The 12,544-nt window shown below is 38.2% G+C and overlaps 1 protein-coding gene across 15 annotated transcripts in view; it reads right to left on the bottom strand.

The window, feature by feature from the left end:
- The window catches only part of LOC117426899 (abl interactor 2-like), a 71,657-nt gene that overhangs the window by 12,581 nt on the left and 46,532 nt on the right, over window positions 1-12,544 (bottom strand). For 4 of the 15 annotated variants that reach the window (XM_034045081.3, XM_034045085.3, XM_034045088.3 and 1 more), the window contains exons 4-6: window positions 8,638-8,735; window positions 4,810-4,959; window positions 2,306-2,436 (exon numbers count right to left, since the gene is read on the bottom strand). In XM_034045081.3, coding sequence (XP_033900972.3) covers window positions 2,306-2,436; window positions 4,810-4,959; window positions 8,638-8,735 — 379 coding nt within the window. Of the gene's footprint in view, window positions 1-2,305; window positions 2,437-4,809; window positions 4,960-8,637; window positions 8,736-10,770; window positions 10,804-11,707; window positions 11,726-12,544 lie in introns of all 15 variants that reach the window. The other 11 variants (XM_034045084.3, XM_034045080.3, XM_034045087.3 and 8 more) reach the window with 5 other exon arrangements.

Here is a 12,544-nt window from a genome sequence, read left to right as displayed (position 1 = left end):
AACAGGTTTTGTTTCTCCGGATCTGCCATTTCTACCATCTTTTTGGTATTAAACAGAGTTCGTCAGTGCGCAACATCAAATATATAATAAAAATGAATTGTATATACCGCAAGTCATTTTAAACAAACCGTTATAGTCTGGAACCACCAAAATGGGGTCTATACGTTATAGAAATATATGACTTAATAGAAGGGAATCATATACAAAAGGCACTATTAGACAAGCGTTTACCCACTCTGCTCAAATTAACATTCTATACTGAAGACAGCAGCAAATAATGTATTACAGATCATTATTTTAATGCAACAACAAAGTGTTAAAATACTTCAGTTGAAACCGAAGCTCTGAATCAATGCCTTCAAAAAGAACAGCAACATTTCACAGTCAAAATGTCTCATTTGCATGTTTACCCCATCAGGGACTGAAAAAGCCGAGTTACCTGGGATAGAAATACTAGTTTGGGTCTAAAGCTTAACCTTAGAGGGTCCACCCGATGTTAAATATCCCGCCAGCGACCTGGCCCTTTAACTTTTTACTCAGGCACTGTGAGAGACAGCCCTGCTTGCGTCATTGGAAAGAGGAGATTCAGGCCTTTAAAACAAGGTCCTAGTTGTGTATTTCCAGTAGAGGACCATATTAGGAGATAGCCTTGAATGCAAGTGTTTTGGAATGTTGCTGCTGCTGCGCTGAAGACAGACCTACCTTGGTGCAGTAAACAAACAGTTTCACACAAAATCTTTACAAAATAAGAGAAATGGCGACATCGAAGGCACAAGGACCTATTTTCCAATTATATATATATATATATATATATATATATATATATATATATATATATATATATATATATATATATATATATATATATATATATTTCAATTAATCCCTTTTGTATATATGGTCATAATTCCTTTATTTTTTATCCAATTTGTTCACAAAAATGTCCATGTTCCCTGCATGAAGTTTCATTGTGCACCGATTTGAGCTGGCCATGCAAAAATATTTCTTATAAAACACAATTTTTTTTTAATTTTTTTTTTTATATAGTGTCTTTTTCATTGTTTTTTTTGTTATCTGTATTGAACAGGGTGTGTTTCAGACTATTTCACATTTTTTATGAAAGCTGTGTGCACATTCATTTCATGTATGACATGTACCTGTAACCTTTATAGTTAAAGACTTATAGCCACACATCTAACAGTAAAAAACAGGCAACAATAACTAAGTCTAGTCAGTTTTTCTTTTTATTAGTCAAGTCCTAGCTTAAGCAGTTAACATTTTTTTTTCCTCAGGTAAACATTGCCATACTGAACAGCTGTCTTCAGCTGCTATCTAAGGCAGAGTGGGAGTCTCTTAGCTTCAACAAAACCAGAAGTCTGCCTTCAATCAGAACACAATCATGTTAAAAAGGAGAACACAGTGCTCCCACAGATATGACTGGCCTAATTCTTTACATAGTGAATTCTGCACCATTACAAGGGTGAAAAACTAATTTGAATATTTATGGAAGTGTTTTTCTAGCCCTTAAATCAAATTATAGGGAGCTGTGTTAGTGTCTCGCAGATGTTAAATTTGAATTTATTCAGGTCACTAGCTTAAGGTTGAGAAAAACACAATCTTAAAATGTGAAACAGAATTTTTCATTTTTTCAAGGAAAGTTTTTGTGAGGCCAGCTCTGTAGGTGTCTACTTGAGCTCACCAGGTGCCTGTTGTAGCAAGGTGGAGGAGAAACAGTCCCTGCTGGTCTTGCCTCCCTAATGCATGTGAGCACCAAAGCCAACGTGATGCTCACTCTGGAATCCCCAGTAAAGATGGACGACTTTGCATAGCCAGGACAGGAACCTCACTATGACGCACGCAGCCTGCACACCACAAGCCGTGACCTGGATCTTTTCTTTTAATGTGGTTTCAACACAGACTTAAATTTTGGGAGCAGAATACAGAAAGCAGTAAAGCAAAGAGTGAGATCATGTCAATTTGTAAGCACATTATGAAGAGTCATTATCTGTATCAAATAAAAAAAATTATATATAGATATCTATATATGTGCTGCAACATTGGTCACAATGCTTATCTGAATCCACCTTTTTAAGAAGAAACTAAGCAAACCAATGGAAGATATCCAGATTTAGCTCCATCTGTTTTAAATAACCACCATTAAAATGAGCTCCTGGGCCAAAAGGAAAGACAGAAGAAAATGCATTGACTTTACCACCTGCTGTATCAGATCAAAAGTGAAAGATCATGGTTAATGCAAAGCCTGAAGAGGAGAGAGGGAGGGCAGGGGGTTCCCACGGCTCCTTACCTGGATAGACGCTGGGTGGAGAGGGGGTGGGCACAGCGATGGGGATGGGGATGCCTACACTGCCGCTCCCACTGTTCTCTCGACTGCTGCTCCGGCTGCTCGGGTGGCTGCCTGCACTGCTCCCACTGCTGCTGTTCAGAGGGAAGGCAGGGCGTTACAAAATCCCAAAACTAGTTCGTCAAAATCAACTTCAAGACAAGTTTGTATTAGAACAGATTAAGAAGCCACTTATTAAATTAACAATTAAAATAAAATAAAAATGTGCCAATGATGTTTTGAAGTAGATGGCTTTAATAATCTATCCTATAGTTTTGAAATAGGTGGAAAATACACCTTTTCACAGTAGTTTCACAGTTTTCATCACTAAATTAAACGAAATACCAAAAAGGAGGACACTGTAGATGTGTTTTCTAATACATTAATACTGCAGAGGGCCCATACCAGACAGAGAAGGCTTGCATGAAAAGACTTCTCACTTCAAATTCTATTTTCAAATTTTGCAGTTGCAATACAAAATATGCTTGAACATAGCCAAGATATCGTAACTGCAGATTCAACAGTTCTGAAAATAATTGTTTAAAAATTGAGGAATGCAAGATAGAAATACAAAGCAACTTTGACAGTATACACTTCATAGATTTTTTTTTTTTTTTTTTACTACTTTCCCTTATAAAAGTTTCCCATTGTAAAAGCATCGCCAATTGTAAGAAAGTATAGTGAAAGTATGGTGCCGCATAGGTAAGCATTGTACAGAATAGGGAGTTATAGTAAAGAATATTAAAACGTGGTAAAATCAGGGTAAACTGTGATACATGCATAGTATAAGCATGGGAAAACTTACATACCATGGTAAACTTTTATAAGGGTTAACAGTACAGCTAGAAATATATCAGTCATTTTAAAACCCTCAGATAATGTGGGATCTCAATTCTAGCACAGACCTCTTCATAGTTTCCACTAAAACAATTCATCTGATATAGTGTAAGCCCAGTGGATTCAAAGTGGGAGACACATTTGGTATTGGTCAGTAGCTGTATATTCTGGCTTCAGCATGCACAGACCTGCCCTGACAGTGACCAAGCATGTTACAGCAGTAGCAGTAAGCTATGGAAGAACAAGTTTAATGACACATGGTAGGAAGGGGGTCATCAGAAACTCAATTGATGCATTGAAAATAAAATGAATGAATACATAAGGAGTAAATAAAAGAAATAACAATGAATTAGATAAACATCCTGGGACTTGAGTTTTAATTAGAATAGTTGTATTTCCTTGGAAATGCAAGGCTGCTATTACTTTGGAGAGCTGTAATTGAGAAAAGCCATTTCTTCTGAAGTGTCTAATGGGATGTTGGCATTTCACGAAGTAGAGCATGCAATGCGATGTTTGATACATTAGCAACATGTCATTAACTTTATTATGTACATGGTACTTTCAAATCAGTGCAGCGACGAGTTCAGCCCTGCGTGGAGGTTAAAGTTGCTTGCTGCTTTTCCTATATGGGGTGTGTAAGTGAGACAAGGGATTTCTTAGGCCATGTTCACTAGCTATTCTTTTCTGTATGATATTTTGAAGTCTCTCACTCAGACCTTTGTAGAAACGCTCATTACGTATTTATATAGGGTGAAGGACAGAAGTCCTAATTTGCTGGCAAAGGCAGTGCTGTATTTTTCAAAACTGGCTGCCCTGGGGTGTTTATTTAAATGTCTATTGGGCTCAGAGTAACAGTGATTCTGTTAAGGCAGGATGCAGCTAGTTTTGCAGATTTCAGAAAATGGTCCAAAATCTGTATTATTGTGGATCAGTTCTCTATAAACTGATTTTCAGGTTAATGTTGGCTTTAAATCGGTGGGCTTGGGTATCTACTATGTCTTGTGTATGTGTTGACACTTTGCATCTGTTCAGAATTAGCCCAATTGTAACACGAAACGAAGGATGAGGATTAATTTCCCAATTTTTTGGATTGGTTCACTTTGCACACACATTTCTAACATTTCCGTGCTTCCATGACCACACGTTGAATTCAAAGTCTGTTGTATCTGGTTCGCCCCAAAATTAATGACAATTGACATCTATTGTGGGAATGAATTTTTATGCAGTCTGACTTTGTGTACACACTGCTATCTAAACCATTATTTCTAGTTAAAATAAAGCAATTCCATGCAGAAACCTATGAAAAAAAAGCTCAGAGAACTTAAAAGAACTTTGCAGTGTCTCAGTGTCATGTAATTAAGCCCATGAATTACGAAGCAAGTCAATTTAAAAAGAAATCATGATGGCAATATATGGTTTTGTTTGTGTGAGATTTACTTGCAGAGAGCAGAGTATGAGTTTTAGTCAGAGTTAGTAGCAGCAGGTATGAAGCAGTGAAGTCTTCAGTCTAAAGAGCAGCAGAAGTAGGAACGGGGCTGTGTCCCACTTTTCCTCACTGTTCTGACAGGCTGTACATTTTACTGGCGAGCTGAGCTTGTTCAAAGCAGAGTAAGCAGAGAAGCGGGAGGTACCTGTATGTGCGGTTCCTCTGGTTTACAGAAGCAGTTCGGACTGGGCTCTGTTGCTGAGTGGGCACCATGTTGCGTGTCGGACTCGGCACGTAGTCGTTGGGAACCACAGGAGGACGAACAGGCTCTAGGGTTCGGTAAGGAGAGTGCCGCCTGCAGGGTACGAAAGTATTTTAGGATTCATAAAAAAAAATTAAAAAAAAGAAAGAAAAAAGTAAAAAAAACTAAAATATGCTCTGAAAACATATAATTGTTTTATTGTTGTTCATCCTTCACGTTAAACTGTAACAGGATTATGTTAATCCACAACCTCCTACTGAATGTAGATGCCCACGTAATACTGCCATTCTACAGGAAGTTCCTGAGGGCTTCAAATTAATGATCAAACTGGAAACTGGAGAAGAACTGCTGATCCTAGTCAGACTAAAACAAAACCATCTTCCAGTCCAAGGCAGGATGTATTGATTGAATGGTGCACTCCATACTCCTGTTGATTGCAGATCTATTTACGAGAGAAAAGCCCTTTTGTGTGCACTGGCTTGTGTAGAAAGAGGCCCCTCCCTCTGAAACAGACATAAACCTCCTGAAGTTCCCATTGTATCTTTACCATCCATTAACACAGTGTGAAATTGCTGAAGTAGTTCACTTCTACGCAGCATGTTTCGATTTGGCGGACACATCGGTTCTGGCTTTAAAACACATTACATTTTGGCCCATGCACTCTAGTGAGACTTCCACCTCCCAAGGCTTCATTTATTTGTATTTTTTAAAATGATAAACATAACCAATGTGGACATTTTCATTTGGAAAAACAGAGGACCTGGTAGATAACTGGAAAGATGAAGTAACAATCCAACTACTGGTACAGAGATGCAAGTTTGTGACCTTTTGAAGGAGAAGTGAACACAAATATACTCAGTTATCAAACGCCTGGATCAACAGTTGTGTCTTATTTTTTTAACCCTCATTCACTGAACCTACAGATTAGAGTAAGGGGGCACAGCTAGTGCCAAACAAGAACTGGAGAATAATCTTTTTTAAGGAAGGCACAGAAAAAAAAGTTAGACATTTCTTTTTTGCCTGTGATCTAAAATTACATGAATGTGAAATTATTTTACCAGATGAATGAATTCAGTGGGTTACATCTTAGATGACTCCAGCTCTCATTTAAATACTGGAAGTCCCAGTTCTAAAATTCAAAATGATTTAAAAGCAGGGGTTCCTAGGGGGCTCCCGAGTGGCGCATCCAGTAAAAGCACTCGCTAGAGTGCAGGATGCGCTCTATAGCCTGGACGTCGCCGGTTCGAGTCCAGGCTATTCCACAGCCGACCGTGGACGGGAGCTCCCAGGGGGCGGCGCTCAATTGGCCGAGCGTCATCCGGGGGGAGGGAGGGTTAGGTCGGCCAGGGTGTCCTCGGCTCACCGCGCACCAGCAACCCCTGTAGTCTGGTCTGGCGCCTGTGGGCTTGCCTGCAAGATGCCCAGAGCTACGTTGTCCTCCGACGCTGTAGCTCTGAGGCGGCTGCACGGTGAGTCTGCAGAGTGTAAAGAAGCTGAAAGCACACACTTCAGAGGACAGCGTGTGTCCGTCTTCGCCCCTCCCGAGTCAGAGAGTCTGCAATGTGCAAAGTTCAAATTAAACAAATTATGTAAACTGCCCCATGGTGTGGACATTTAGAGCTATTTCCATAGTAAATGTGCAGAAATAAAACAGACGTTACTGTATTTACCTTGATGCTTTTATTTATTTTTTCTTTCTGAAAAAGAACGAAATAATCACACATTTCTATTTAAAGTGCAGCATTAATTATTCATAAATTCTCTGCCATTACATTGGCGCTTTTTATGCAATTACATACGATTGCTACGTAACATCCTACTAGCTACTGTACTGTAGCCTAACTGTAGTCGTATTCAGAAACATTGTACAAAAAAGTAATGGAACAGTAACAATTTTAAACTGTTACTACAGTAGTACTTTCCCAAACAAAATATCCAAGAACACCAAAACTACAATACTGTACAAACAGCATTTTCCCGATGTAGCTGAATACAGTTTTGCTCTTAAATAATAAAATAAAATCTACTAAAGTCACTAAATTGAGACTGTTCTTTGGGGGGCCGCACCAAACGTCCTCGCGGGCCGCATTTGGGAACGGATTTAAAGCCATATCAAATAAATAAATAATAATAAACATAACCGAGGGTTGATGTAAAGGTGACTTCTAATGTGAATACTATCTATAACTATGAGACCCGAATATCTCTAAATCTAATTTTAATACTGATCTATTTAGCCTAGTCATGCCTTCAATATAATTAACGATTTCACCAGGGGACATGATGCAACAGTATAATCTGAATGGTTTTAATGTGTTTCCTGTCATTTTGCATCACACACAAAACCAATTTACTGGAAAATTCAAAACCAGTTTGTAACATAAAAGTTATTGAAACTTCTTGCTTTACTTACCTTGGAACTTTAATGGGAAATTTCCAAGTAACTCCATTTAAAATTATACCCACCTATTAAATACAATCCCAAAAACTTACATTTAATGCTGTATTAGCTGCTTAAGAACTCCACTGTAGGGAGACAGGGAAACTTTGTGCATCACAGAGGATGTACCTTCAAAATGCTTACAGGTACAATACCATTTCAAGGGGCAAAAAGACAGACCTTTCCATAAGCAGAAGGTGGATAACTAGAAGCAACAGGCTTTCCAAAATACAACAGAGCCGCTTATGGCGAGCAAATGTCAGTCGCTGTGCAGTTGGATTCCAAGCTGGGAAATGGTATGCTGCAGTAGAAGCAGATAAACACCAAGGCTAGCTTTGACTTACAGGATGAATCCTTGCAATGTGGATTAATTAGAAAAAACGTCCCTCTTGCTGTGCGTCAGTGCCAGACATTGGAGATCTAATAGGAGGAGTCAGGAGACAGTTTGCTTATAGTCTTCCAGCAGGGAGCAATAAGCCATCTGGGTCTCGATTACTGTAGGCGTACCCCCACCCTCCCCAGTATCTGTGATTTTCTAGTTTTATCATTACAATAAAAGAAAGTTGTTTTTTTTTGTTTGTTTTTTTTTTTTTTTAAATATAACTTTCAGTGCAGATAAGAGAATGTTAGAAAGTATATTTTACTGTTTATCCACAATTTTTGAAGTAACAAAAACTAGATACAATACAACTTGTAGACCGTATCTTTAAATAAGGGGCTATGAAAAACAGATAGCTGACAAATACAAGAATCCAGAACAAAAAGAATGTATTGCAATTGGTACCACAAGGTGAATTGGCACACCATAACTATGAAAGAAACTTTGTAAATAGCTGGTTCATTTCAGGCTGGTTTCTTGCAAAGCGGTTTTGTTTAAATTCACAGCAAGTCTCTTCTAGGCATTAAGATAAATCAATAAAACAAACAAACATCAGGTTGGAATAATAACATGTGAGGACTTCTATAGACATGATCAATCCATGTGTAGGAGGATAGCACAGTTTGGTCTCAATAAGGGCAAGCTCTTGAAGGTCAGTGTTCATTTAAGTGCGGGCTGCTAGCGAACCACACGATTCATAAATTTAGTTTAAAATGATACAAAATCAATTAAATGCATTTACATCTGGCAGAAATACCATGACCTAGATTTTTAAAAAATAGGTGCGAATGAAGTTATGTAGGGCAAGCGGCTGGAACCAGACCACAGTTCAGTTGATTAATTTCTGTTTTTTTAATTAAGAGGGAAATCAATTTAACAGCCTATTCAATGCGTGGGCTGCGGTCCTCTGTGCTCACGTACCGTCACCCTGAAACAGTGTGGTGGTACCTACCCGATCGTTCTTTTCCCTGACACTGGCGGGCTTGGAGGTTTTTGGGTGGGTGGGGTGGTTCTCGGGAGACCACCCATCTTCATGTTCTGTGTGCTGACCTGCAAGGACATTGGCAGAAGTTCTTGCTTAGTTACCTTCCATTGTGCAACAATGCATTTAGTGCGACATGAAAGAGGTACCTACAACAAACCACTACAAAATGAGTGTAGAGGAAAACAAAGAAAAAGAAATGCGGATCAGGAAAAGGCCATGCACTTAGCTATAAAACTGTTTGAAATGATATTGTTACCTTCACAGAGTACAAGTGGACCCCAGTTCATTTACACAATGCAGATGCTAAAGAATTTCAACATGCTCAGCCAGGAGCAGCAAGTACTTAATTATTTGTTAAAAGTTGTACAATCAAATGAATCTTCTGAAGTCTGAACGAATGGAACCAATTAAAATAAATTCAAGCTAAGCAAACACGAAGAGGCCATTGATATCAGCAGCAATGAATTGACCCAAAACTTCAATTAGTGTAGCTTTGCACTATCCGAGACAGTTACCGATTTCCTTAATTATGCCCCACAAACATGCTTTATTTTGCATTTGCAAAGGAAGTATTATACATATTAAAACAAGTGGGATGCTTCCCAAGGCCGATTGTTTTACCAACCACAAAGTCACACAGACCCACCAACTACCGATGTTTCTATCTGTATTTACTTGTATACCGAAGACCAAATCCACGTCCATTTAAAAATATATATTTTCCTCCCTAACAAATACAAGGCTGTTGCTAGGATACTAAAATCATCATGTTGCTAACCTCTCTAAAAAGCACTTGACACTTTCGCTTGTCTGAAGGTCCTTCAGATGTTTAGGATTGTCTCTATCCCTTGAACAGGCTGTTTGACTCTTCCTGCTAGGTGCACCAAAATTCTCAAGAAGCAGGTTGCTATAAAAATAAATCATTCACTCTCACACACACATTGCCCAATAGACAAGAGAACACAATACCTTTATCAGTACAGATAGATCCGCACTAAGAAGAGCTGAGTCAAACCAGCCACAAACACAGGAAGCCAGCTGCTCAGCTGGTGAAAGTAGAAAGCATGAGGGCAGAAACATCTAAAAATGAAACATCTAAAAACATCTAGAAATATATATAAAATGAGTATTTAATATGATTTATTTTAAACAGCAAGAGGAACATCCCACCACATAGAGTCGATGGAGAAATTATTCAAATACAAACCACCTCATCCACCATTTCAAATCTGCATACAAATCAAAAACAATGACTGGAATAGCTATCATAAATACACAAAATCAAGACAGCGAACCTCATTCTCATCACAACTTGAACTGATTGGCGAGTCAGTTTGCAACATACTGAATGGTAAAATGCTTTAAGATACTGTGTCAGATTATTCTAGAACATGCAGATTAATACATTTTTTGTTCACATCAAAAAACATACTAAAATAATTCCGTGCAATCATAAGAAACTTTGAACAGAAACCAATTTTGACGGTTTGGTAAAACGGTCACGTTAAACGTAGTGGATCAATACAGTATTGTTGTACTGCGACAGAGACAGTTAAATTATCAAGTCTAGACAGCCATGATGATTTGAACAAACAAAAAGCTCAACAGATGCTAGACGAGGTGAGGTGAGGTCAGGTAAGTGATGACCTGGTGCTGATTTAAACAACAAGAACCAGAAAGCAAAACTCTATGAAGGTAACAAAAAAAAAAAAAAATAGTGAAACCTGTTTAGGAGAGCTTACCCAGGGGGCTGAGGGGTTTAAGGGACTCTATTCAACTGATCTAAAAAAAGAGTGGATCTAAGAGTACAAAAGTTATGAGAAACAATCTGTCAATGTGAAACAGTGGCAGCTTTTAGACCCACCACCATTTAGATCAATTACAATCGATTCCAAGTAAAGGTTCAGCAGGGACGGGTTCAACAGGTTTCACTTCAGCAGGAAGATCTGCACCAACTACATTACGATAGCACTGTAGGAAGCTGGAGAAATGTGCAATTTATTCTACACAAAGGCTACGATCTGTTGATGGTTTCTCAACAAGGGCTCAGGGACAGACTGGTATTTTGCTGTGAACTTTGACAGCACGTTCAGTATTCACCTTTCTTCTGTAGAAGGGACCTGTATTCTTCCACTTCAGGTTTGGAGACAGCATATTTTACAAAAATGTCAGTATTTGAATATTGTTGTGTACATCGAAAAATTGTAAAACATAATAAACGCAAGTGGGATTGGAGGTTACATCTTTTTATGGTTCTAAACTATTAAATTATGTCAGCGTTAATAAATAAAAAAATCACCACAAGAGAACACCACTGATACAGTCTAACTATTGAAACATGTATATAGAATAAACAGAATATGACAAACCAGGGAAGGAAACTGGGATGATATCTCAATATATGCCATATTAAAATCATATATAAAAATAAGCAAGATAATGTGAAATCACTGTGTTAATAATATGCTTAACACCGTATAAACTGTTAAAGTTGAAATTTATAAAAACTGCTAGATCTTACAGAAATGAATAGGTGTATTATCCCTAGATTAGAAGATGTACCCCCTATAAATGCTGAGTGTCCACCAAGCCTTCACTGTGACTGCCAAAATACAATTAAGCGTCATCAGTTAGGTCAAGCAGCATTATAGTAAATGAGCCTTTTAAAAGTGGCTTTTATTAAATGGGTGCATTTTATTCCAGATCCTAGATAACACTGCAAGTCTGGATCAATGTGTGGAAAAAAGAATAAAAATCCAGATCACAATCAACAGTGACACAAAATAGATTGGCTAGTTGGAGAACAATTGAAGCCTGAATTTTAGCAATGCTTTAGTGCCATAGAAGCCAGAAAAAGTAAATTAAATTTACTTTAAATTCCTAGACAAGGTTATATTTATTTCTGATATAAATGTGAAGTACAGTGTATTGGACATGTTTAAAAAGTGTAAAAGCTTTGGGAGACATCCTCGTTGCTTCCCTCCCCTTGTGTGATATTCTCGGTTATTATCAGAACGGTGAGCCCTGGATCTCTTACCTTAAATCTAAGCAACCACTTAATGCATAAATGAAGCAAATGAAAGAGGTAAAGAAAAAAAAACAGCATTGATAGGTTAGTTGGAAATTTGTAAGGATATGAAGAGAAAAAATTAAAAGCATTCAGCATTCAACAATGTTTTCAGTCCGATACCAGAGAGAGAGAGGGAGAGAGAAGTGGGAAAAGCAAAATGCGTTATGATCAGAAAGACATTTTAGGATGATGAGTCGATTATTAACAAAAAAAAAAACAGCATCAGAGAGTTTATTCAAACAAGATGCAGTATCCCTTGTATGATGTCACATGACGTGTGGATCAATAGTAGGATGACATGGAAGGATCTAACACTGTCCTAAGGTTTATACTTCAGAATTATTGGCCTGAAGGAAAACTTACACTACGCTTCTATCTGAAAGAAACGTAGTGTAAGTTTAAAAGCGAGATGAAATTGGTGTCGGCACAGATTTCATCATCTATTAGACATTATACCAGACGACACAATCCCCTGTTGGGCCACTTCTTAAAATCAAAGACATTTGGAGAGACTGAATTTCTGCCTCTCTGACTGCTGTTGAAGGAAACCAACAGGACTTAATTAGGAATAAGAAATGCATCATAGTAAGGTGTCATGACAAGCAGACACCTATGTAGAAATATAGGTGTATATCCATACCTGTCACCTTTTGAAAATACAAAAAAAGGGGTTGGGGGGTAGTGCAATCCGTGATACTTTTTTTTTTTTTTTTTTACTGTTTCCCCTGTAGAGCTGGGGAGGGGGATGGGGGGGGGGGGTGCAGGTGCGTGGCCAAGTATGTGAACTTGCATGCCTGCCACAGG

Source organism: Acipenser ruthenus, chromosome 11 (assembly GCF_902713425.1).
Source record: "Acipenser ruthenus chromosome 11, fAciRut3.2 maternal haplotype, whole genome shotgun sequence".
In the NCBI taxonomy this organism is placed as follows: Eukaryota; Metazoa; Chordata; class Actinopteri; order Acipenseriformes; family Acipenseridae; genus Acipenser; species Acipenser ruthenus.
The sequence above is the reverse complement of the archived record's forward strand: the minus strand, read 5'-3'. Positions and strand labels throughout refer to the sequence as shown.